The following is a 27,999-nucleotide window of genomic DNA, read 5'->3' on the forward strand; positions in this document are numbered from 1 at the left end:
AGCCTCTCATGACAGATGTTGAATAGAAATAATTCATTATTAGTGTGACGTTTAAAAGACACCAGGGGGATAATATAGGGTGATGTGCAAGCAGTGTCTTCAGACAAGAATGTGTCAGAATTTTATTGAGGATATGGCAGTAGATCTTATTAACAAACTGATCAACACTGGTGTCTTTAATCACAAATAATTTACTATCCAGTAAGCATCAAGCTCAAACCTCTCTTCCAGCTTTCTTTCCCCCCCCCCCATCAGTCTGAAGAAGGGTCCCCACCAAACCATCACCTGTCCAACATCTTCAGGGTTGCTGCCTGATCTGCCGCACTTTGACTTTTAAAAATATTTTTGTGGTATCATATGACCACCAGGATAGTAGAATAATTACTTGTGCCAGAACTGGTTAGTTCTGATGTAAGGTTATCCATCTGTACTATTAATTCAACATTTTCCTTTACTGACACTGCCTGATCTATTGGGCTATTACAGATTTTTATTTTGGTTTCAGGATTCAGACACAATCCTGACCTGCATTTCACTTTACCATTTCCCTTTGCTGAGAATAATGAAGACAATTGGAGATAGAAACTCTCAACTGGCGATTTCCATGAAGAGCAGCATCACTTCAGCAACCCTGGCCACACCCATCCTTTTGTCTGATCCATCCCACCCCAACCCCCTACAAAACTTAAAATAACTTCCTTTCTCATTTTCCTAACTCCAATGAAGAATGCATGGGCTGATATATTAATGGTTTACATTTCTAACAGAAATGTCTCACTTGCTGAGTACTTCTAGTACTTTCAGATTTCCAGCAGTTTTTTTGATTTCCAAGTTATGGCGAAACTAGATAAGATCCTTGTTTTTTATAAATCACTTAGTAATTTCTGTTTCACGATGTTAGCGTAAGATCCTACCTAGCACAAAGACCAAACTAAATTTTATGCAAAGGTTGACCAGACTGATATTTAATTAACGATTCACTTTATAGTGTAAGATTTCAAAACAGTGAAACGAGTCAAGGACAATCAATGAGCCTTGGACGAATTGTAGCCATTCATACAGGACAGAAGGAAATTGACAATGCTTGAAAGCGAGCCCAACAACAAAACAAATGGGGCTTGAAACAAAATCCATGATAAACCCCACAAAACCGGTGTGCACATAACTTTACTTTGAGTAGTAGAATGAAATGTGGAGCAGGTCCTGCTGCTGAATGCTGGATCAAACTTATTGGCAACTATTAGCTGCTCTCCTGCCCCAAAAGATATTTAGTTATTAAATATTGGATTCTAAACTAATTCACAAGATTGACAAACTCACTGAACAAAGTGATATCTGAGGTGACAGACTGCAAATTTACCAAAACAATTATTTGTTTGAACAAATGATTTTTTTCTATTCTACCAACTTCGATCCACCAGAAAATGTTAATTGTGTCTCACTGATAAGGAATATTTACAGCTAAACGCAAGATTATAAATTTAAAGGAAGCAAAATTTGGAAATTATTTCAAACTGATGCAGATAATTAGAACCCCACTCTTGACTTAAATACTCATACACCCATGGATATGTTCCAGATTTTAAAATCCACCCTAATTGTTTCCTGGTTCCAAACTCAGTCATTGAATACAGTAGCAAGTTTACATAAGGCAATTAAAATTATGAATTGAACCAAGAATCGCTTTCTTCAACATCCTCACAATAAACTGTACGACTGAAGCAGCAACCTTTAAACAGTTAAACTTTTGCATTGCTGTTGTACTTCGAATTTCCTTATCTTCTTTTTGTCCCACCAAATCCTGTGAAAGAGAAACAAATGTAATTTATTTCATTTACCAAGAATGATTAAGCACATTTTAATGCAATTACCTTCTCAATATGCTACTCATTTCAGATTTAGACAAAAGTTAAAGCACATTATATCCTGGTCAAACACTATCATTTTGAAGGCAAGTAATCTGTTTAATGAATTATCGCAAAATGACATGAAAGATGGCTTAATTTTCATTATTGATAGTATCCAAAAGCACAAATTCATTACTTTGCTAATTCAAATTTCAGCCTTATGTAACACCACAACTATGATAACATTGTCTTATGTTATGTGAAAGTACACTATCAACTATGGTTCACTAAGACAGTCTTTAATCTGCAAATCAGATCTGCGGGGATCAATCACACTCTCGAGACTCGAGTTTATATCTCAGTGCAATAAGGGATAGCTGTATTGTCAATACAGTTCCTGGAATGAGGAAATTCCACCTGATTGCTCAGTTACAAGTAAAATAACCAATTGCAATATTTGACCAAAAAAAATCAACAGCCTGTTGAAATTTAACAGCCAATGTTTAATCTGCGACCAAATTAATTATTTAATTAACCCTCCGCGACTTTTCTTTCAACTCCTCTTAGTTTCCCTCACCCTCATCTCCTCTATGTCCCATTGTTCTGCACCCAATCTTTTCCCCAAGATAAACAAGGATAGAGTTTCCCTGGTCCTCACCATTCACCCGATGAGCCTCGGCATCCAACACATTATCCTCTGACATTTCTGTCCCCTCCATAGTGATCACACCACTAGTCACATCTTCCTACCTGCACCCCTTTCCACCTTGCAGAGCCGTTCCCTCCGCATCTCCTTGGTTCACTCATCCCTTCCTATTCAAACCACCCCCTTCCCAGGTACTTTGCCCTGGAACCACAGGCGATGTAACCCCTGTCCTTATACCCCCTCCCTCGACTCATCTCTCAATAGACAATAGACAATAGGTGCAGGAGTAGGCCATTCAGCCCTTCGAGCCAGCACCGCCATTCAATGCGATCATGGCTGATCACTCTCAATCAGTACCCCGTTCCTGCCTTCTCCCCATACCCCCTAACTCCGCTATCCTTAAGAGCTCTATCCAGCTCTCTCTTGAAAGCATCCAACGAACTGGCCTCCACTGCCTTCTGAGGCAGAGAATTCCACACCTTCACCACCCTCTGACTGAAAAAGTTCTTCCTCATCTCCGTTCTAAATGGCCTACCCCTTATTCTTAAACTGTGGCCCCTTGTTCTGGACTCCCCCAACATTGGGAACATGTTATCTGCCTCTAATGTGTCCAATCCCCTAATTATCTTATATGTTTCAATAAGATCCCCCCTCATCCTTCTAAATTTCAGTGTATAGCAGAGTAACCAAAACTGAACACAACACTGAAAATGTGGCCTCACCAACATCCTGTAACATAACATCCCAACTTCTGTACTCAATACCCTGACTGGTGAAGAGCAGTGTGCATATAGCATTCTTGACCATCCTATCTACCCGAGACACCACTTTCAAGGAACTACGTACCTGCACTACTAGATCCCTCTGCTCTACAACAAACAGAGCACTGCCATTCACTGTGAAGCTCTTGCCCTGGTTTGACTTCTCAAAATGCAACACCTTGCATTTATTTGTATTAAACTACATTAATCATTCCTCAGCCCACTTGCGAAATTGATCAAGATCCTGCTGTAATTTCTGATAACCATCTTCGCAATCTACACCATGCACTTTAGTTTTATCTGCAACCTTACTAATCATGGCTTGTACATTCTCATCCAGTTCGCAGATACTATCCAACAAACAGCAACTGCCCCACCATCGATCCTCGAGGCACACCAATAGTCACAGGCCTCCAGTGCAAAAAACAATTTTCCAGCATCACCCTCTATTTTCTTCAATGAAGCCAATTCTCAATGGTCAGCCAGCTCTCCCTGGATCCCATGCAACCTAAAATTCCAGAGCACCCTACGATGCAGAATGTTATCAAATGCCTTGTAGGCTCTGCGTCATCAACGTTTTTGGTTACTTGTTCAGAAAACGCAATCAGATTTGTGAGACACAATCTCCCACGTACAAAACCATGCTGACTATCTCTAATTTATGCCTCAGAAAATTAAACTGCCAGTCCCATCCCTCTCTTGGCCAGGTCTTCATAACGGCTACAATGTCCCAGTCGTACGTACCTATCCATGCCCTGAGTTTAGCTGCATTACCCATCAGGCCTCTCACATTAAAAATTAGTGCAATTCATTCAAACAATCCTTCCTCACTACCTGCCTATCCTGTCAAGTGAACTTTCTTTCATTGCGTTCCATACCGACTTCTATCCTCTCACATGCCTCAGCCCTGCATTGGATCCTGCCTCCCTGCCAATCTAGTTTATACCCACCCGTGTAGCACTAGCAAACCTGCCTGCCAAGATATTGGTTCCCCTCCAGTTCAGGCACAACCCATTCCTCTTGTACAGGTCACCTCTGCCCCCAAAAGAGATCCCAAATGATCCAAAAATTGGAATTCCTGTCCCCTACACCAATCCCTCAGCCACACATTCATCTGTCCTACCCATATCAGTAGTGGCACCGGGAGTAATCCTGAGAATACCCTTAAGATCCCCCATGAAATCCTGCTTTTTAATCTTTTGCCTAACTCCCTATAATCATTTGGCAGGACCTCATCCCTTTTCCTACCTGTGTCAATTGTGCCAACAAGCACAACAACTTCTGGCTGCTAACCCATGTTATCAAATGCCTTGTAGGCTCTGCGTCTATGCCCCCCCCCCCCCCCCCCCCCAGAATGATGTCATGCAGCCGCTCAAAGACACCTTGGACAATGGCACTAGGTAAGCAATACACAATCCTGATGTCTCAAATGCTGTTATCCAGGATGCCACATCTCTTGTCGAATTTACTGAAGGAAATGTGTTAAAGGTTCCACAGATTGTACTAACTTATTTTCTACAATTATTCACACAAAACTAGAAGTTTCAACAGTTTCAATTAGGTGAAAAATAATTAGAATGTATATTTTTATTTTAAAAAGTGACTAACTTTTTGTATGTTCAGTAAACTAGAAATTTTATTAAATAACAAAAAAAACTTCCTCAAACTGCTTAAAACTGGACATATTTTGTCACAAACAGAAAACAACAGATTTCACCTATATTTTGGCAGAAAAGTTTAATTGTTCATATCCATGAGTCAGCCAAAAAGAAAGGCAGCTCGCTTTGCTTTGAACACAAAATCACTCAATGAAATTGATAGAAGAGAGAGATACATCAGTTGAGAAAATGTGTCTTTTGATGACTCTCTGGAGGAAAACAACTGGGTTGAGGGGGATGCAATTGGACAGTTCCAGATGATGTGGGAAAGGAGGAAGCAAAGGATGACTAGGTTATACAAGGGAATACGGTAGGATTGGGGTGGAGTATTTGAGCAGAGTCTGAAGCAACCTGATTGAATGTGTTATGGTTTATAAAGGCAAAATGTGTGTTATGATTTGCCTGGATAACACACAAAACAGTTTTCACTGTATCTTGGTGCACTTGACAATAATAAGCCAATGCCAATAGCATTGGTGCTATTAACTGCACATATGAAAAAGGTTATGAAAAAAATCATAGGTCATACGTGAAACTTCCTTCTTCAAAGGAAAACGCCAACAGAAACGTTCAAATTTTGGATTTATGATGCATTCAGATAAAAGTGCTTTCTTTATAAAGTAAAGTGGACAACTCATTTAACGTGCGAGTGTTAAAACCTCAGCTTCATTTGCAAATTGCTTGGAAGTTTGTAGTATTTCAAGTGGACAAACCAATAACTGGAATCCGAGTGAGAAAACATTTTGGGCACAACAGAGAAAAACATAAAGTAACAAAACGACAGTGAAAAACCCTGCAACCTTTGCAAAAACTATAAGTACCTGACACTGTTCTGCTTCCTGCATTTTCAGGTTTCCAATCAGTCTCCTGCCTTTGGTATGTGTAAGGTGCGGGATTCTCCCTGTAGTTTGGATAAAATGAATTGCTTGGCCGAGATCTAGGAAGAAAAATAATTCAAGATAATTAATGTTTACCTAAATCACTATTATAGATAAAATAAAACTTGCTGCAACCATTGAAACTTATTTATGTTGTGAGTGTGGGGAAAACATTTCCAATCCCTTTTTTTCAATATAATGACATTAAAGCCATGAACCTTCCCTTGCACTTTACAAAACTTGCAGATGCAGAGGCTGATAGTTGTTGCAACTGGTCTCCTGGATAAATCAGACAAAGTTGTTCACCAAATTAACTGCCCTCAACTCAGTCAATCTATGCACACTCTGATTCTATTGCTAACAATGGGGCAGTTTTATCCTGAAATACAGAGCCAGATGCCCAAAAATTGAGACAGGTCTGTAATTTTGTAAGTGTGACTCCTAATCACATGAAATGTCCAATATGCCTGGTGGCAAGTATATCCTTCTCACCAGTTTGGGGATTTAAGAGGGCAGTGCGCACCTGAAAGTATGGTATGGAATGTAACATGTGGGAAGAAAGTGATGCTCTACTAACTTTCTTAATCTTTTGGCAAATCACGATGATAAAAGAAACTCTGTGAATGTGAATAATTTAGAATAAATGCAAATGATTAAATGGGACGAACTGAACACTAATGAGACAGATAGCGAAACTACAGGATAGAGACACAAGCCTGGAAATGTAGACACATGGAACTGTAGACACATGGAACTCTAGATTCAAGCATAGAAAGAGTGGAGATATACAGTCCATTGATTGTGAACAGGACTTTTATTCCATTCACTCAGTGAGGACAAAGAGGGTAAAACATTTTTTTAAATGGAGTACAAGTACTTTCATGTTCCTGTGCCATGCTATATTCCAGTTAGTTATATATTGACTGGTTATGATATGTCTCTCTGCACACTGTTGATTGTCATTTCAAATGCATTCACACTCCTTTATTCAGTCCACCAGAAATATACATGTTATAAATACTACATTCATTGTTTTATCCAGATAGCATCTAAAAGGGATAATAAAGAGCCCATTTTCACTCCAATATCTTTACTGAGATCATCAAGTTTAAGTAATATTTTAAAACAATAATATTGAAAATCAATAATTTTACTTTAGATTAGCAGATTATAGAAGGGTATTCTAAGAAAAATGCTTGCACCTGTTAAATTAGGTCTACAAATAACATACCTTCTGCTGCCAAACAAGTACCCCAGGATGCCACCGGCTCCTATTCCAGTCCAAAATCCTGGTCCTGAACTACGTCTTCCCGGTTGTTGGCCATTAGATCCCTGATAGGCATTGTCATTCAGGCCTTCATCTGCAGTGCAGCCTGAAAATAGATATAGGTGAATGAACCTAAACGAGAAAAGTAATATTGGATTCACCCCAAATCTATAACAGATTAAGTGAAAATCTGGGGTCAAGGAACTTTTAGCGATCAAAATGTTGACCATTTTAAAATCAAATTAAAACTGGGTGGTTTTCCAGAATACAGTGCAATTAAAAACTACTCCAGGCGGAAAAATGTTTAGGGGCAAAAATGCTACATGAAATGTAAAGTCCATTTAAAATAATAATTAGGAAATATATCACTCTCGGCATGGTGGCGCAGCAGTAGAGTTGCTGCCTAACAGAGCCAGAGACCCGGGTTCGATCCTGACTACTGGTGCTGGTCAGTATGTTCACAATGTGACCTGCGAGGGTTTCCTCAAGTTTCCTCCCACACTCCAAAACTATATAGGTATGTAGGTTTATTAACTTGGTATAATTATAAATTGTCCCTAGTGTGTGTAGGATAACGCTGGTGTGCGGGGATCACCACGTTGTGGACCCGGTAGGCCGGAGGGTTTGTTCCCTCGATGTATCTCTAAACTAATATCAAATCCACACCACACCTGCATAAACACAAATTATAAACATATGAACCTAACCCCAAGTGCAAATTATACATTCAAGAATTTGAGAAATGAACAAGATGAAGAGTGATTAGATAGTGGTAGAATTGTTCATTAGCACATAGCAGGTCCCACCCTCCCATATCCACTCAAGCCACCAAACACTGAATCTTTCTTCAGGTAAGGTTGGCACAATGACACAGCTGCCTTACAGTGCCAGAGACCAGAATTCTATGGGTGCATTTGTATGTTCTCCCTGTGACATGGGTTTTCTCCAGGAGCTCCCGTTTTCTCCCACATTCCAAAGATGTTCAGGTTTGTAAGTTAATTGGCTTCTTCAAATTGTTCCTAGTGTGCAGGATAGGACTAGTGTATGGGTGATCATGTTCGACTTGGATTCAGTTGGCAGAAGGGCCTGTTTCCATGCAGAATCTCTAAACTAAATACAAGCTGCAATGTGGCAATCGCAAGAGACATTAATAGACTGCATCACAATTGACATAGAATGGAACATTTAATTGACACTGGAAGAGGAGAGGAGCAAGGCGGCAGTAATAAGAGTGTGTGTGTGTGTTTATGTGTGCACGCATCTACAGTGTGAGAGTGCATGTGTAGAAAAACTATTTATTGGATAGACCTACAACATGCTGGATTATAGACAATATGTGCAGGAGGCCATTCAGCCCTTCAAGCCAGCACCGCCATTCAATGTGATCATGGCTGATCATTCTTAACCAGTACCCCGTACCTGCCTTCTCCCCATACCCTGACTCCGCTATCCTTAAGAGCTCTATCTAGCTCTCTTGAATGCATTCAGAGAATTGGCCTCCACTGCCTTCTGAGGCAGAGAATTCCACAGATTCACAACTCTCTGACTGAAAAAGTTTTTCCTCATCTCAGTTCTAAATGGCTTACCCCTTATTCTTAAACTGTGGCCCCTTGTTCTGGACTCCCCCAACATTGGGAACATGTTTCCTGCCTCTAACGTGTCCAATCCCTTATCTTATACGTTTGATAAGATCCCCTCTCATCCTTCTAAATTCCAGTGTATACAAGCCTAGTCGCTCCAGTCTTTCAACACATCACAGTCCCGCCATTCCGGGAATTAACTTAGTAAACCTACGCTGCACGCCCTCAATAGCAAGAATATCCTTCCTCAAATTTGGAGACCAAAACTGCACACAGTACTCCAGTTGCGGTCTCACTAGTGCCCTGTACAACTGCAGAAGGACCTATTAGCTCCTATACTCAACTCCTCTTGTTATGAAGGCCAACATTCCACTGGCTTTCTTCACTGCCTGCTGTACCTGCATGCTTCCTTTCAGTGACTGACGCACTAGGACACCCAGATCTCGTTGTACGTCCCCTTTTCCCAACTTGACACCATTCAGATAATACTCTGCCTTCCTATTCTTACCACCAAAGTGGATAACCTCACACTTATCCACATTAAATTGCATCTGCCATGCATCCGCCCACTCCCACAACCTGTCCAAGTCACCCTGCAACCTCATAGCATCTTCCTCGCAGTTCACACTACCACTCAGCTTTGTATCATCTGCAAATTTGCTAATGGTACTTTTAATCCCTTCATCCAAGTCATTAATATATATTGTAAATAGCTGCGGTCCCAGCACCGAGCCTTGCGGTACCCCACTAGTTACTGCCTGCCATTCTGAAAGGGACCCATTTATCCCCACTCTTTGCTTTCTGCCTGTCAACCAATTTTCTATCCATGTCAGTACCCTACCTCCAATACCATGTGCTCTAATTTTGCCCACTAATCTCCTATGTGGAACCTTGTCAAAGGCTTTCTGAAAGTCAAGGTACACCACATCTACCGGCTCTCCCGTCAATTTTCCTTGTTACATCCTCAAAGAATTCCAGAAGATTAGTCAAGCATGATTTCCCCTTCGTAAATCCATGCTGACTCGGAACGATCCTGTTACTACTATCCACTTACTACTTATCATGGAAGGTGAAACATTTTATACCGTTGTTAAATATTAATGCTCTACAGAGGGATGCAAACAAAATGTACAGCAGGATTTAACTGGAGAAAATACTAGAACAAAGAATTATAAGTTTGGCAAAGGGATAGGAAATTGAACTAATTGCCGACTTTAATCATTGCCATTTGTTCAATATCCTCCTCTTCCACATTAAAACCACATTAATGGTTGTTCCTTCTTATGTCCATTATTATTTTACTAGAGGATCTTCGTGGACTCACCCGTGTATTCCGGTTTAAAGCCAGGAGGCGGTGGACATGCTGAAGGACCTGCCTTATTGTTAACATCTTCATTGCCTTCTGGGGAAGGCTGGTTACCATTTCGTTGGCTTCTCAAACATGTCACATACACCAAATAGGCAAGAGCAAATAGTAAGATTAACATCATTAAATTGGATGAATTGCCGACAACTGTGGGATCATTCTGTTTAGGTGGCTGATGAACGAATCTGGTATTATCTTTTTTCTTCCGTATACCTTCCTCAGTAAGATCAATAACATATTCCAAGCCACAGGATCCCCTCAAAATGTAAGGATCTTCTGGATAATTGTAACCTTCGCAACTGACTGTGACTGCTCCAAATCGATAAGCAATGTCCATATCCGCCTTGCATTCCCACTGTGTAGGAAAGGGAGAAATAGAATTCATATTTTAACACATATTAAGAGGTAATTAAAACAAAATACAAGGTACAGGCAGCATCTCTGGAGAATGTGAATATGTAATGTTTCAGTTCAAGACTCTTCACACTGATTGTGGGGAGGGGTGGAAGAGAAAGCTGGAAGAGGAGAGGCAGCACAAAGCCTGGCGATAGATAGGTAGATACAGGTGAGGGGGGAGGGGAGTAGATAGGCAGATTGTTGGACAAAGGCCAGAGATGAAAAGACAAAAGGAGGGAGATAGACAATACGTGCAGGAGTAGGCCATTCGGCCCTTCGAGCCAGCACCACCATTCAATGTGATCATGGCTGATCATTCTCTATCAGTACCCCGTTCCTGCCTTCTCCCCATACCCCCTGACTCCGCTATCCTTAAGAGCTCTATCTAGTTCTCTCTTGAATGCATTCAGAGACTTGGCCTCCACTGCCTTCTGAGGCAGTGAATTCCACAGATTTACAACTCTCTGACTGAAAATGTTTTTCCTCATCTCAATTCTAAATGGCCTACCCCTTATTCTTAAACTGTGGCCCCTGGTTCTGGACTCCCCCAACATTGGGAACATGTTTCCTGTCTCTAACGTGTCCAACCCCTTAATAATCTTATATGTTTCGATAAGATCCCCTCTCATCCTTCTAAATTCCAGTGTATACAAGCCTAGCCGTTCCAGTCTTTCAACATACGACAGTCCTGCCATTCCGGGAATTAACCTAGTAAACCATGCTGCACGCCCTCAATAGCAAGAATATCCTTCCTCAAATTTGGAGACCAAAACTGCACAGGTACAGATCTCACTAGGACCCTATACAACTGCAGAACGACCTCTTTGCTCCTATACTCAACTCCTCTTGTTATGAAGGCCAACATTCCATTGGCTTTCTTCACTGCCTGATGTACCTGCATGCTTCCTTTCAGTGACTGATGCACTAGGACACCAAGATCTCGTTGTACATCCCCTTTTCCTAACGTGACACCATTCAGATAATAATCTGCCTTCTATTCTTACCACCAAAGTGGATAACCTCACACTTATAACAGGTATAACAGGTATAAGAGCTTTATTTGTCGTTCGGTACCGAAGTACCGAACGAAACTACATAGCAGTCATAGAAGAAAAAAAAGAACACAAGACACATAACCCCAACACAAACGTCCATCACAGTGACTCCAAACACCCCCTCACTGTGATGGAGGCAACAAAACTTCCACTCTCTTCCCCACGCCCACGGACAGACAGCTCGTCCCCGACCGACCCGCACAGTCCCCGCACCGGGCGCTGAAACGTCTCGCGGCCGAACCGGGCGATGAAAGGCCCGCGACCAAGCCTTGCGCAGCTAAGTCCCGTGGCCGAGCCGCACCAGCGATGTAAAACCCCGCAGCCGAGCTGCACTGGGCGATGTTAAGTCCCGCAGCCGAGTTGCACCGGGCGGTGTTAAGCCCCGCAGCCGAGCTGCACCGGGCGGTGTTAAGCCCCGCAGCCGAGCTGCACCGGGCGATGTAAAGCCCCGCAGCCGAGTTGCACCGGGCGATGTTAAGTCCCGCAGCCGAGCCGCACCAGCGATGTAAAGCCCCGCAGCCGAGCTGCACCGGGCGGTGTTAAGCCCCGCAGCCGAGCTGCACCGGGCGATGTTAAGCCCCGCAGCCGAGCTGCACCGGGCACTGTTAAGTCCAGCGGCCAAGCCGCACCGGGATGTAAAGTCCAGCGGCCGAGCCGCACCGGGGGATGTAAAGTCCAGCGGCCAAGCCGCACCGGGGGATGTTAGGCCCCGCAGCCGAGCCGCACCCCGCGCCGTGAGGAAGAGAAAAGTTCCCCCCCCCCCCCCACACCCACCCACACCACCACCCCCTCCCACACATACACAACCAAAAAAATATATATAAAAACCATCCCAACACCGACACACAACAAAAAAAAAAAAAGGAAAAAGACGGACAGACTGCTAGTCAGCCGCTGCCGTTAGGCGCCGCCATCTTGAATATCCACATTAAACTGCATCTGCCATGCATCCGCTCACTCACACAATCTGTCCAAGTCACCCTGCAACCTCATAGCATCTTCCTCACAGCTCACACTACCACCCAGCTTTGTATCATCTGCAAATCTGCCAGTGTTACTTTTAATCCCTTCATCCAAGTAATTAATGTATATTGTAAATAGCTGCCGTCCCAGCACCGAGCCTTGCGGTACCCCACTAGTCACTGCCTGCCATTCTGAAAGGGACCCATTTATCCCCACTCTTTGCTTTCTGTCTGTCAAACAATTTTCTATCCATGTCAGTACCCTACCCCCAATACCATGTGGGAGATCAGGATAGAAGCGGACGAATTATGAACCCAGAGGAAGGAACACAGGTGGAAGAAAAGGTGGAAGGTGCTGCCTGACGCGCTGTGTTACTCTAGCACTTTATGGCTTTTTTGTAAACCATCACCTACAGTTCCTTGTGTCTACATTCAACCTACCTGGCACTGATTCCACAACAGCAGTTAAGAGACTGTCGATCCCCACTGACTCCGCTTTGGTACTAATACCCAGACTTGTTCAATTGAATGTTGCGCACTGTAATATACTCTTTTACACTGTTTGCACATCGAGCAACCTCAAAGCATGTGTATTTCAAAAGCATGGATGATCCAGTGCAAATTTTTGAAAAAGTACAACCTGTGCACAAAAGGTCCAATCATCTTTAAAGATTAGACTTAAAATTAAACTATTTTAAGTAGCACATGAAAATGCATTCAAACAAAATGCTAACGTGGCCATTTCTTTGTTTTCTCCTCTCTTGGATCTTGAATAATACCCAGAGCTATTTATTTTCCTGGGTAAATTTTTCCAGCCTTTGTAACCTCTCACACCTCAAGTACCTGATCTCGGGTATGAATTGCCCTTCACTGCATCCACTCCAAAACCAGGATTTCTCTGTCATTAAAAAAAGACACAAGGTGCTGGAGTAACTCAGTGGGTCAGGCAACATCTCTGGAGAACATGGATATGTGATGTTTCAGGTCTTCTGTTCTCCAGAGATGCTGCCTGACCCACTGAGTTGCTCCAGCACTTTGTGTCTTCTTTTTGACAACCAGCATCTACATTTCTTATATCTCATTTCTCTGCCACAATTTGGTGAGCAAAATTATGCAGGGGATTGTTTTAGTACCCTGAATAAACTCAGAACCATTACTCATATTTGCACTTTAATCTTCTCTCTCTAAAACAATGTAGAAAATAGCCGAGGTATGTTCTGTTCACAAAAAAGCAACACAAATCTTGTGCAACTAATTACCACCCAGCTTTCCTTAAATCACAGCTAGGTAATGGAAGGAGTCATCAACAGCAGTATCAAGCACCACTTGCTCATCAGCAACTGCTCACCAATGCCCACTTTGGACTATGTCACGAGCTCTCAGTTCCAGACCCATCACAAACTTACTCTAATCATGGACTAGAATGCTAAATTCTAGAGGTGAGATGTGAGTGACTGCACTTGACATCAAGGTATCATCACTAATTTATCTCTAAACTAAACATTACTGGAAGACTCAATCAAATTTCAGACAGGGGCTGGACAATATTTGCGCCAGAAAAATTACTAGAGAATCACAACTTCGAACAAAAGCAAGTCTCATCACCTCTTGTAAACATTCAATGACATTATTATTGCCAAGTCCCAACTATCAACAGCAAAAAAGAGAGCAGCTGCAGGAACACAGCAGGTCAGGAAGCATCTGTGGAGGGAAATAGACGGTTTAACATTTCTGGACAAGACCCTCCATCTGGACTGAAAGCATGCAGGTGAGATGGTACAAAGGGGTGGGGGAGAGGGATGGGGCATGAACTGGCAAATGATAGGTGGAAATAGGCGAGGAGGGATTGATTGGCAGATGGAGACATGTGAAGAAGGAAAGGATGGAGTTAGTGACATAAGGTGAGCAGTTATAAGTGGAGACAACAAAAGACTGCAGATTCCAGAATCTGACAAGAAAGGAACGTGTTGAGTGGAACCAAATGCGGGAGATGATAACAGAAGGAAACAAAAGAGGGGTAGGCAAGGGGTCGGTCAGCAGTGGAGGAGGGGCGATCCAATGGAGGAGTGTGTGGGAGATGGGGCAGGGGAAGGAACAGGGTGAAAGGGAGCTTAATGGTTTTGGGTATCGTAAGGTGTTTATAAGAACCAAGGTAGATAGGAAGAGAGAGAGAAAGAGGCAGAGGGAGTACAGCCTTCCACTTATCAAATCCTGGGGATCAATATTGATCAGAAACTCAACTGGGCCAGTCACATACATACTGTAGATAAACAAGCAGATCAGGGTAGGGAGTGACTTACTTCACAAAAACCCAAAGCCTTTCCACTATCAGAATTTAAATCAGAAGTGTGATGGGCAAATGCGACTTCAGTAACACCCAAGAATCTACCATCCATGACAAAGTACCCCCACCATACGCATTCTTTCCTTCCTCTACATAGCACACGGTGGTTGTAATGCATGCAGTTGAAACCCATTAGTCTAGCATCCTGGGGTCTGGTAACTCCCATGGTCTTCCAAATCTGTAGTATATATTTGTACTATTTAGCTATTATCATGCTAGGATCCAAAATTAACTACGATCTGCACTAATCTGTGGCTCGTGGGCCTACCTGTGCAATTTTTCCAATCTGACCTGACAGTGTTTTATACTTATTGAAACTTTGCTTTATTGACAGTTCTCAGAAACCTCCAGCTTCCATTTCCCACAACTGTCCCCTCGTACTTAGACAGAACAGTTCTCCTGCTCAGAGGAAGATGATCTAGGGCTATTTCAGCAGTCTGGCACCAGTCTGATTCCAAGGGTGTTGGAATTTCAATATACTTGAGTTAACTAATCCCATTGTATATCCAAAATTTGTGAATTCTACCACCAAGGATAAAGACTGCAGGCACTCAGTAACACCACTACTGGCAGCTTCCCCTCCAAGTCACACACCATCCTGACTTGCTGCCAGGCCAAGACCTTTATCAGAAGGACTAAATTAGTTCAAGCTGGCAGCTCATAAGCAGCTCATCAATGACAATTATGATTGCAATAAATATTGGTTTGCCAACAAAGCCCAATTCTGGAAATGTGAATAAAATTAAACTCCGAAATCATTCCCGTTTTATTCTCTATTCCTTGCGATAAGTGATCTTTACCTTTCAACTCAAATTTGAATCTCAGAAATAGACTTTTTCTAAATTAAGAATTTATGTGATAATCTTCGGACGTTAGGAAGACGTTTACGTAATAGTAACTTTGGTTACTATTTTCAAAGTAAGCATTTCCAAAACCACTAAATCGTGTTTATACCAACTATTTACATACCTGTACATCATAGCCATCCCATCCTTTATTGTAACACTGCACCACTTGTGGAATGAAGGAAGTGCAGCTAGCTGTGCCACCAACGCACTCCAGCTGGGGCACAGGGCTTGATCTCCGACCATTTGTATATCGCCCAGAATATAGTGTCAGACTTTGGACTTCTCGAAGGAGGACTCGTTCTGGGGAAAAAGACAAACATTACAATTTAATTGAGAAATAAGAAACTGCAGATGCTGGAATCTTGAATAAAAAATAAAGTGCTGGAGGAACTCAGTAGGTTAGACAGCATCTGTGGAGGTACTGCATAGCTGACATTTTGGGTCAGGACCCTTCTTCAGACTGGGGCATGGGGGGAGAAACTTGGAAGAGAGGTGGAAGTGGGAAAGCTTACCAGGTTTTTTCTCACCTTTACCTCTCTTTTCTGGCTTTCTCCCCCTTATGCCATCAGTCCAATAATGGGTCCTGACACAAAATGTCATCAGTCTATCCTCTCCACTGATGAACCATTGAGTTCCTCCAACACTTTGTTTATTATCATTTAATCTCGTTCAATTAATCATTCATAACCTACACTCCCCGAGTTAAATTTTATGTAATTACCTTTGGATTTGAGATATTAAAAAGTATGAATACAGAAATTGTGCTAGCTGGTGGGGATCACCTGTGCATATCGTACTGTTGATGCATACCTGAGGAAATATCACTCTTTGTAAATGTCACATTATGTGACCATAATGTCCATGCAAGACCAGGGTAATTAATGAAGCCTGCCTCAGTGAGGGTGGAGTCAGGACATGAACAAGGTTCAGAGAGAAGACAGGACAGTTAACACAATTCAATCGCTACCAAAGTGTACTTCTGAAAATGTAAAGTTATTGATAAAAATGTTTGAAAGACCACTGGCAGCTGACTAATATTTGTTCCTCAGACAATGTCATTGAGCCATACAGTACAGAAATAGGCACTTGGGCTATCGCGCTTATACAGAATCACAAATGCCTATCCACACTGGTCCCGTAGAATTCTCTGTCCTGGTGATTCAAGCGACTTAAATCTGAGTGAAATTGTCTCGTCCACCCAGTTATGCTGGGCATTCCAGATTCCCGAAAATTCTTCTACTGATTCCTCTCTAAACCACCATGTCCTAAATCTGTGCCCTTGATTTCATATCCTCTACTATTAGGAAAGGTTTCTTATTATATATCCTCTCCATATTCTTCAATATTATATATTTTGTATAATATAGCCTCTGCTATTCCAAGGAAAATAAACCCAGTCTATGCAATCTTGTAATGACATTTGCTTTGGGGAACTCACAGAAGCCTGAATGACCACTGACTTTATGGACTAACACTGAAGTACAAGAAAAGCTAGATGTGCACTCAGTTAAGTAAAAACAAAATTCAACAGATAGGCAGCAGTAATGCATCAGGTTCAGTAATGCACCAGGTCCAAAACCCTTTGTCCGAAGCAGGAAAGATAGGAATTATGTTAGTTTACAGTCGTAGGAAAGGTGGAGATCTTTATCCTGTGAAGTCAGACCACTGGCCCAGGCCAGCGAGACCCATGGCCCACATATAGTCAGATCCATGCTCATGGTCATATACGGTCTGACATCCCACACCGAACTGTGGATTCCTGTACAGTCAGATCCTTAACCCAGCTGAAATTTCTTCACACAAACAGGAGGTACAGAAGGGCTGAAATTTCTTCACACAAACAGGAGGTACAGAAGGTTTTGATGGGGAAGTTTCTACACAAAGGGTGATTGCAGTCTGGAATGAGTTTCCTGAATAGGTCACATGCACAGAGTTATACAGCAAGGAAAGAGACCCTTCAGCCAAACTCGTCCATGCCAATTAAACTGACAAACTATGCTAATCCCACGTCCATGACTGGTCCATATGGCTCCAAACCATTCCTATGTATGTAACTGTAGTCACCTCTACCACTTCTTCTGGTAATCGGTCCAATGTACACAACATTCCCCAATGTGAATGTATTGCTCCTCAGGTTTCCCCACTTTCATCTTTCCCCTCTCTTTTTAAACTATGTCCAATCATTTTAAACACCCTAAACCCATGCAAGAGACATTAGTGCAAAACACTATTAGCAAAAAAACAAAAACAAGTCCAGTATAGCACATGAGGTGGACCGTAGCATTCTGTTGAAGATAGCATTAGGGTTGTGTGGTTGGTTCAAGTGTCTAATAAATGTAGGAAAGGGGCTAATGGTGTGCAGCTTCTGTACCTCCTGCACAATAATAGCAGCAAGAGGACATGGCCCAGATACTGGGAATCCTTGATGACAGATGCCACCTTCTTGAAGCAGCGTCTCATTTACATGTCAGAGTCATAGAGTGATACAGCGTGGAAACAGGCAATTTGGCCCATCTTGCCCACCGGCAACATGTCCCAGCTACACTAGCCCCACCTGCCTGCGTTTGGTCCACATTCCACCAAACCTGTCCTATCCATGTACCTGTCTAACTGTTTCATAAACGTTGGGATAGTTCCAACCTCAACTACCTCCTCTGGCAGCTTGTTCCATGCACCCACCACCCATGCTTTTGGTGGAGAGGCAGCTGTCCCCATGGTGGACTACTCTGCTGACTCTTGTGTTCCTGTGTGCTGGAATTGCCATTACCAGGCAATGATGCTTTCTGCAGTGCATCTGTGGAGGTTTGTCGGAGCATTTGGTGAAACAATTAATCCCTTTAAGCATCAAAAATGTAGAGGCACTGGCACACGTTCTATACAATTACAGCTATGTGCTATGCCCAGGGTAGGCCATAAGAGATGTTAACTCCCATGAATTTGAAGTTGCAACTCGCTCTACCATTGACCGAGCAAACGTGGTGTGTGGTCTCCCGACCTCCCGTTTCTGAAGCCAATGATTAGTTTCTTAGTTCTGTTGACGTTGCAACACCACCCACCCAGGTTCCCTAACTCCTACACTGATTCAACACTACCTGTGATTCAGCCAACCACAGAGGTATCTGCCGTGAATTTATAGACAAGATTGGAGCTGTGCCTAGCCACACAATTGTGGGTGTAAAGACAGTAGAGCAGAGGGCTAAGCACTCTGTTGATGGTCAGTAAGGAGTCGTTGTTACTGATCCGCACTGAATTAGCTCTGCCGATTGCAAAGAAAGGTACAGAAGCTCATATCTTGGAGATTGGTGATCAGTTTGGAGGGAACTATACTGTTATACATCGTGCTCTGGTCCATGCAAACAAGGCAATGAGACAGTGACGCATCATTGGGGGCGTGGCTGTGTTCTGCAGCTGCGGCTCACCGGCAGTCTCTCTGTCTTTTTTTTGTTTTTTTGTCTATTGTCATCGTTTAATGTACGTTTTGTTCTATTTTTAACTCTGTGTATGTGGGGGGGTGGGGGAAACCTTTTTTCTAATCTCCTCCTCAACGGAGATGCGACCTTTACCGTGTCGTATCTCCGTTCGCGCTACGGCCTAACATCGTGGAGTCGGCGGCCTCCAGCTGGGATCGACCTTGAAGACTCCGGTCGCAGGGCCTGGACTTACCATCTCGGAGGCTTCGGCCGTGGGCCCTGCAGACTGCAACATCAGGAGCTCGCAGGTCCCTGGCTGGCGACCGGTTTTTGGGATCTCCAGCCGTAGCAACTTCGACCGCCCTGAAGCGCGAGGTACGATCGACCCGCTCGCAGGCCCTTCATCGCCCTGCGTGGCTCGGCCGCAGCATTTTCCATCGCCCGGTGGGGGCTCAGGACCTTCATCGGCCTGCTCGGCTCGGCTCTGGGACTTTCCATCGCCCGGTGGGGGCTCAGGACCTTCATCGGCCTGCTCGGCTTGGCCCTGGGACTTTCCATCGCCCGGTGGGGGCTTCAAAAAGTTGGGAGCCTCGATCACCTCGTGGCACCACGGGAGAAGAATGAGGAGGAGATAAGACTTTGCCTTCCATCACAGTGAGGGTGTGCCTAGAGCAATCACTGTGATGGCTGTTTGTGTAAAAATTGTATCTGTGTGTCCTGTGCTTTTTGTTGTCTACTGCCGGACCCTGACGTGAGAGGACGCTGGCGCAGTTTATTCGCCGCTTCTCCGTTAGGATAGTTTGTCTGTTTGTTTTTATGTTATGATTGTTTTTGTAAAGCGCTTTGAGCTTCTGGTAAGGCGCTATATAAAATAAATGCTTATTATTATTATTATTATTGCCACTTATGCTGCCTAGATTTGCCTAGTAGGAGGTGATAGCACGCAAGTCATGCCACAGCATTCATCTATGACTCCAGCTGGCCAAAAAAGAAACAGCCTTTCCAACCTCTCCTTATAACTCAAACCTTTGGTTTCTTGTAATTTTTTTTGTACCCTTTGCAGTTTAATTACATTGTTCCTATAGCAAGGGGAGTAGAATTGCATACAGCACCCGAAATGTGCTTAGTTCAGAGATACAGTGCGGAAACAGGCCCTTTGGCCCACCGAGTCCGCGCCGACCAGCGATCCCCGCACACTAACACTGTATCCTATGCATTAGAGACATTTTGCAATTATACCAAGCCAAATAACCTATAAACCTATACATTTTTGGAGTGTGGGAAGAAACTGGATATCACGGAGAAAACCCATGCAGGTCACAGGAGGAACGTACAAATTCCATACAGATGAGCATCCCTAGTCAGAATTGAACCCAGGATTCTGGTGCTGTAAGGCAGAAACTCCACTGCTGCGTCAGCGTGCTGCCCGTCATACAATGTGGAAACAGGCCCTTTGGCCCACCGAGACAATAGACAATAGACAATAGACAATAGGTGCAGGAGTAGGCCATTCAGCCCTTCGAGCCAGCACCGCCATTCAATGCGATCATGGCTGATCACTCAATCAGTACCCCGTTCCTGCCTTCTCCCCATACCCCCTCACTCCGCTATCCTCAATAGCTCTATCCAGCTCTCTCTTGAAAGCATCCAACGAACTGGCCTCCACTGCCTTCTGAGGCAGAGAATTCCACACCTTCACCACCCTCTGACTGAAAAAGTTCTTCCTCATCTCCGTTCTAAATGGCCTACCCCTTATTCTCAAACTGTGGCCCCTTGTTCTGGACTCCCCTAACATTGGGAACATGTTATCTGCCTCTAATGTGTCCAATCCCCTAATTATCTTATATGTTTCAATAAGATCCCCCCTCATCCTTCTAAATTCCAGTGTATACAAGCCCAATCGCTCCAGCCTTTCAACATACGACAGTCCCGCCATTCCGGGAATTAACCTAGTGAACCTACGCTGCACGCCCTCCATAGCAAGAATATCCTTCCTCAAATTTGGAGACCAAAACTGCACACAGTACTCCAGGTGCGGTCTCACCAGGGCCCGGTACAACTGTAGAAGGACCTCTTTGCTCCTATACTCAACTCCTCTTGTTACGAAGGCCAACATTCCATTGGCTTTCTTCACTGCCTGCTGTACCTGCATGCTTCCTTTCATTGACTGATGCACTAGGACACCCAGATCTCGTTGAACTCCCCCTCCTCCTAACTTGACACCATTCAGATAATAATCTGCCTTTCTATTCTTACTTCCAAAGTGAATAACCTCACACTTATCTACATTAAACTGCATCTGCCATGTATCCGCCCACTCACACAACCTGTCCAAGTCACCCTGCAGCCTTATTGCATCTTCCTCACAATTCACACTACCCCCCAACTTAGTATCATCTGCAAATTTGCTAATGGTACTTTTAATCCCTTCGTCTAAGTCATTAATGTATATCGTAAATAGCTGGGGTCCCAGCACCGAACCTTGCGGTACCCCACTGGTCACTGCCTGCCATTTCGAAAGGGACCCATTTATCCCCACTCTTTGCTTTCTGTCTGTCAACCAATTTTCTATCCATGTCAGTACCCTACCCCCAATACCATGTGCCCTAATTTTGCCCACTAATCTCCTATGTGGGACCTTGTCGAAGGCTTTCTGAAAGTCGAGGTACACCACATCCACTGACTCTCCCTTGTCAATTTTCCTAGTTACATCCTCAAAAAAGTCCAGTAGATTTGTCAAGCATGATTTCCCCTTCGTAAATCCATGCTGACTCGGAATGATCCCGTTACTGCTATCCAAATGCTCAGCAATTTCGTCTTTTATAATTGACTCCAGCATCTTCCCCACCACTGATGTCAGACTAACTGGTCTATAATTCCCCGTTTTCTCTCTCCCTCCTTTCTTAAAAAGTGGGATAACATTTGCTATCCTCCAATCCACAGGAACTGATCCTGAATCTATAGAACATTGAAAAATGATCTCCAATGCTTCCACTATTTCTAGAGCCACCTCCTTAAGTACTCTGGGATGCAGACCATCAGGCCCTGGGGATTTATCAGCCTTCAGTCCCATCAGTCTACCCAAAACCATTTCCTGCTAATGTGGATTTCCTTCAGTTCCTCCATCACCCTAGGTTCTCCGGCCCCTAGAACATTTGGGAGATTGTGTGTATCTTCCTCAGTGAAGACAGATCCAAAGTAACGGTTTAACTCGTCTGCCATTTCTTTGTTCCCCATAATAAATTCCCCTGCTTCTGTCTTCAAGGGACCCACATTTGCCGTGACTATTTTTTTCCTCTTCACGTACCTAAAAAAACTTTTGCTATCCTCCTTTATATTATTGGCTAGTTTACCCTCGTACCTCATCTTTTCTCCCCGTATTGCCTTTTTAGTTAACTTTTGTTGCTCTTTAAAAGAGTCCCAATCCTCTGTCTTCCCACTCTTCTTTGCTATGTTATACTTCCTCTCCTTAATTTTTATGCTGTCCCTGACTTCCCTCGTCAGCCACAGGTGTCTCTTACTCCCCTTAGAGTCTTTCCACCTCTTTGGAATAAATTGATCCTGCAACCTCTGCATTATTCCCAGGAATACCTGCCATTGCTGTTCTACCGTCTTCCCTGCTAGGGCCTCCTTCCAATCAATTTTGGCCAGCTCCCGCCTCATGCCTCTGTAATCCCCTTTGCTATACTGTAATACCGACACTTCCGATTTTCCCTTCTGCCTTTCCATTTGCAGAGTAAAACTTATCATGTTGTGATCACTGCCTCCTAATGGCTTTTACCTCTAGTCCCCTTATCAGATCAGGATCATTACACAACACTAAATCCAGAATTGCCTTCTCCCTGGTAGGCTCCAGTACAAGCTGTTCTAAGAATCCATCTCGAAGGCACTCTACAAACTCTCTTTCCTGGGGTCCATTTCCAACCTGATTTTCCCAGTCTACCTGCATGTTGAAATCTCCCATAACCACAGTAGCATTACATTTTTGACACGCCAATTTTATCTCCTGATTCAACTTGCACCCTATGTCGAGGCTACTGTTTGGGGGCCTATAGATAACTCCCATTAGGGTCTTTTTACCCTTACAATTTCTCATTTCTATCCATACTGATTCAACATCTCCTGATTCTATGTCACCCCTTGCAAGGGAATGAATATCATTCCTTACCATCAGAGCAACCCCACCCCCTCTGCCCACCTGTCTGTCTTTTCTATACGTTGTGTACCCCTGGATATTCAGTTCCCAGCCCTGGTCCTCTTGTAACCATGTCTCAGTGATCCCTACAACATCATACTTGCCCATGACTAACTGAGCCTCAAGCTCATCCACTTTATTTTTTATACTACGCGCATTTAAGTACAACACTTTAACTTCTGTATTTACCTCCTCTCTCACATCGTTCACAATTGGCCCTGCCCTTAATTTCTTTTCCGCTCTAGAACTTCTGTTCCCATTCTTCCTACGCACACTAGGGACAATTAAAAATTACACCAAGCCAATTAATCTACAAACCTGTACGTCTTTGGGGTTTTTACCAACATCTTGTGTAGCTGTAACACAACTTCCCATTTCATATATACAATACACTGCATCTGTACCTGCATCCCTAATTCTCTCACATTCCCTACAGCCCTACTATTTACTGTGCAAAATCTGCAATAACTATTATCTGAATTAAACTCCATCTGCAATTCCTTGTCCCATTGGATCAAGCTTTCTTTATTGTCCACAATACCACCATTTTTTGTGTAATCCATAAATATATTTATCATACACCTACTTTCACATCCAAATTAAAAATCAAAGGAACTGCAGATGCTGGTTTAAACCAAAGATAGACACAAAGTGCTGAAGTAACTCAACAGGAGAGGCAGCATCACTGGTGAGAAGGAATGGGTACGTTTCGTGTCGAGACCAGGGGTGAGACACAATTTCCCACGCAATAGGGGACTCAAGGAGTTCAAAAATCAGCTAGAACAAATGCAGGTGAAAGGGGCCAACATGGATAGAAACAATGGCAGGCACACACATTCAGGGCCGAATGGTCTGTTTGATGCAATACTAACTTGACTAGTGTAGTTGGGTTGTGTACACATTAGTGTAGTGTGTTGGTGGCGCGAGCCACAGGGTGTTTGTTGCATGTGTCTAGTGCCCTAATATCAATCCAGATGCCGCTGGCTAGCGATTTTTGCGAAAAAGGGAGCCGAATGCATAACCCTGCCAGTACATAACCTCTGCATCATCAAGACTCTCGCAGTGCTTCCTCGTGGCAACACATGATAACTGGGGTCACCTTCAGTCCCAGGCTAAACTGCGCGGGGATCTCGGAGGAACTCTGGCTACCAGAGATGCGACGTACAGGCCCATCGGCGTGTGGACACATCCTGACATCCATCAACCAGGTCCCAACTATGGGTTAAATAGCACCCCGCTGCCTTGTGGGTAAGGCTCAGGAGAGCTAAAGGCACTGGAGCTGGAGTCCCTAAAGACGGTCGGCTGATCCCTCGTGTATCCGCCTTCCGTCAACTCCTGCAACCAAGTAGGCCCCAGATGTAGCAGCCACGCCGTTCCTCTGGAATCAGCCTATCAGGTCGGGAGGGAATGCAAATGCTGGGCAAGTTTGTACTCCCATTTACCGGCCCAGGCTCAGCGGCCAAATCAAATGGAGAGGCACTTCATCTTTGCCTCACCAATCAGGACAACGCCAAGCCGCACCGTGACTCCACTCCGTGTCTATATTGCAGATCAGAAACCCTGTATCATCACAACCCCCAACACTTGCAGACATGTCAACATGGGTGGGTGGGTCCGGCCACTTGCCGAACCAGCTGACTCGCAGCGTCCGGAGTGCAACAGGTGGAAAGAGACGGGGGGCGGGGGAGCAGCGCTCACCTGAGTCGATGAGGGCCACCGCCGCCAGCCCAAGGCAGAGCAACAACAGCGGCCCCGCGACGCCCATCTTCGCCGCGCCGCCCTGACACTAACAGTGCTGCGCATGCGCAGGCGCCGCCAACCGGCCCCGGACAATGCGATGACGTGAACCCCGCGCGGCGGCGCGGCGGCGCGACGTCACATCCGGCCCGGCGCTGACCCTGCCTGGAGCCGCGGGGCGGGGCGGGGGCGTCTGTCGTCATCAAAGATACGAGAGGAGCAAGATAGACCACTCGACTCCGAAAACCGTAGTTGGTCATGGGTAAATTTCAGCAGGCAGATTCTGTGAGCTAGACTGGCAGTGTTCACAACTCTCTGCGATTTATTCGTATATAAAATGTTTGCAAACAATTATTTTTGTTCAACTTCTTGGATAAGTTGATATTTATAACTGTTTCTCGAAGAGTTGCTGCTTCGTGATCTTTAAACTTTGGATGTTACTGATTGAATATTTGAACTAGAGATCCACTCTGCATCAGGCCAATTGATCATATTTAATGAACTGTTCTTTGCTTTCTCTGTTAATTTTAATTTCACCTCCACGAGCTGTATCTCTTTATTTTATTTTAAATCATGGAAGCAGAGATTAGGCATTTGCAAACAATAGAATCCGCAATATAATTGCGCAATATCTTTGCCTTCTGCCATTTAGCCAATCTTCTATCCATTCTAATATTATGCCTGCATTTGGACCATATCTTAAATTCACTGGATCTTTTCAAGAGAGTTAGATTTAGCCTAGAATCAAGGTATATGGGGAAAAAGCAGGAACAGAGCACTGATTTTGGATGATCAGCCATGATCATATTGAATGACGTTGCAGGCTCGAAGGGCCGAATGGCCTAACCCTGCATCTATTTTCTATGTTTCTAAACCTTTCCTATCCATGTACCTGTCAAAATCTATTTTTACAATTTGATAATACCTGCCATAACTAACTCCTCTGCCAGCTTGTTCCATATACTCCACCCTTTGTGTGAAAAAGTTGCCCCTCAAGTTCCTATTAAATCTTTCTCCTCCCACCTTAAACCTTTGTCATCTGGTTCTTGATTCTCCTACTCTGGATAAAAGACTATTTACTCTATCCCCATCATGATCTTATATACCTCTATAAGATCGCCCTCATTCTCCAAGCAATAAAGTCCTAGCCTGCTCAACCTTTCACTATAACTCAAGCCTCCAGTCCTGGCAACATCATTGTAATTGCTCTCTGCACCCATATTTTTTATCCGAACAGTGATTAATAATGCAAATATTGAAAGAGGGAAAGGGGGGAGACAAGTTGACATAATGTGAGAGATTAAAAGATGGAGAAAGCACCAAAACCATTACTTAAGAAATCTTCTTGCGTGTCCATTATTCAAATGTTACATCACTATCATCGTCCGTCCTGAAAAAGGCGCAAGCTTCTGGTGACAATCAGTCGGTTTGTACAGTAGACGATGGTGGTAGCAGAATTAGCTCATTATTTCGAGTCAGGACCCTTCTTCAGATGTCAGTCTGAAGAAAGATCCCAACCCGAAACATCACTTTTTCTCCAGAGAAGCTGGAGAATCTCTCCAGAGATTGTAGCTTTGTTTCTAACTTTCCAGAGATGGGAGGTCAGAATTGATCCTTTCCCAGGACTAAAGGGCATAGGTTTATGATGAGAGGGAAAGTTTAAAGGGCATTCACGAGACTGCAGATGCTGGAATTTTGAGCAACAAAGTAATTGCCAGCCAGAGGAACTCAGGTCAGGCAACATCTGGGGACAGAATGGAGATACTATATTTTGGGTTGGGACCTTTCTTCAGACCAAGTAGAAAGATGATGTAATACTTTAGAGTGGTGGGTGCCTTGAACGTGCTGCCGGCAAATAGAATAGTAATATTTAACTTCATCCTCAATATTGATGGTCTCCCAGTATCCACCTCCCCTCACATCCGGAATCTTGGAATCATCTTTGATCAAACCCTCTCCTTCGACAAACACATCACAAAGACAGCCTTCTTTCACCTCAAAAACATCGCCCGTCTCCGTCCATCCCTCTCCTCCACAGCTGCAGAAACCCTCATCCACGCCTTCATCACCTCCCGTCTAGACTACTGCAACAGCCTCCTCTATGGCTCACCCTCAAAAATCATCAGTAAACTTCAATACATTCAAAACTCCACTGCCCGTCTACTCACCCACTCCCCGATCCGTGACCATATCACCCCCGTCCTTTACAAGCTCCACTGGCTCCCCATCCCCCAGAGAATCCAGTACAAAATCCTCCTCATGACCTACAAAGCCCTCCATAACCTGGCCCCATCCTACCTGACTGACCTCCTCCACAGGTACACTCCCACCTGCACCCTCCGCTCTGCTGCTGCCAACCTCCTGTCCCGTCCCCCCATCCGGACCAAACTCAGATCCTGGGGGGACAGGGCTTTCTCCATCGCTGCTCCCACCCTCTGGAACTCACTACCCCAAACCGTCAGACTCCTCCTCACTCACCACATTCAAAACATCACTGAAGTCTCACCTGTTCAGCACTGCCTTCAAACACTGACCGTCACCTCACCTTCTGTCTCCTTTTTGTTCGTTTACTTATTTATCTATTTATTTTCTTCTCTATGTTCTAGTAATCCCTGTAAAGCGTCTTTGAGTGTTTGAAAAGCGCTATATAAATGTAATGCATTATTATTATTATTATTATGTATGAGGCATTTAGTCACAGTTGAACAGGCAGGGAACAGAGCAATGTGGACCACATGAAGGAAGATGGGATTAGTTTAACTTGGCGCAATAGTCGGCGCAGAACATTCAAGCCTCCAAATTCTGGACCATTTCGAAACTTCAGCGTCTCCAAAAAGCTCAGTCGAAATTTGTTCCTCTCAATAAAACGAGGGGGCTGTATAGTTCCGTGTGAATGACGATTCTGTCGATTCCACTGGCTGCAGCTATCTATCCGGATCAGTGGAAGGTGACGCTCAATTATAGTCATTTACATTTCCACAAGTCTGCAATGTTTTACTGAGATGAACAAATATGGCCAAAGACCGTCGTCAAGGGCCTGTGCTGTGTC

General features: G+C 43.9%; 1 protein-coding gene across 1 annotated transcript; it reads right to left on the reverse strand.

The window, feature by feature from the left end:
* Nucleotides 1-238: 238 nt before the first annotated feature.
* saraf (store-operated calcium entry-associated regulatory factor) lies at nt 239-25,051 on the reverse strand. Its single transcript, XM_078395951.1, has 6 exons — nt 24,912-25,051; nt 15,730-15,908; nt 9,962-10,358; nt 7,022-7,163; nt 5,734-5,849; nt 239-1,801 (listed from the first exon to the last, which is right to left on the reverse strand). Exons 1-6 carry the CDS (start codon nt 24,976-24,978, stop codon nt 1,776-1,778), a joined length of 927 nt encoding a protein of 308 aa, XP_078252077.1. The 5' UTR covers nt 24,979-25,051; the 3' UTR covers nt 239-1,775.
* Nucleotides 25,052-27,999: the final 2,948 nt, after the last annotated feature.

This window comes from Rhinoraja longicauda, chromosome 3 (genome assembly GCF_053455715.1).
Source record: "Rhinoraja longicauda isolate Sanriku21f chromosome 3, sRhiLon1.1, whole genome shotgun sequence".
In the NCBI taxonomy this organism is placed as follows: Eukaryota; Metazoa; Chordata; class Chondrichthyes; order Rajiformes; family Arhynchobatidae; genus Rhinoraja; species Rhinoraja longicauda.

Excerpts from the sequence above, each read along its gene's own strand:
- saraf (XM_078395951.1), bottom strand. The coding sequence starts at position 24,978 with ATGGGCGTCGCGGGGCCGCTGTTGTTGCTCTGCCTTGGGCTGGCGGCG. Across the intron at positions 7,164-9,961 it reads CTTTAAACCGGAATACACGG|GCTGCACTGCAGATGAAGGC; the intron begins GTGAGTCCACGA and ends ATCTATTTTCAG. Across the intron at positions 5,850-7,021 it reads TACTTGTTTGGCAGCAGAAG|ATCTCGGCCAAGCAATTCAT; the intron begins GTATGTTATTTG and ends TTTTCTTCCTAG.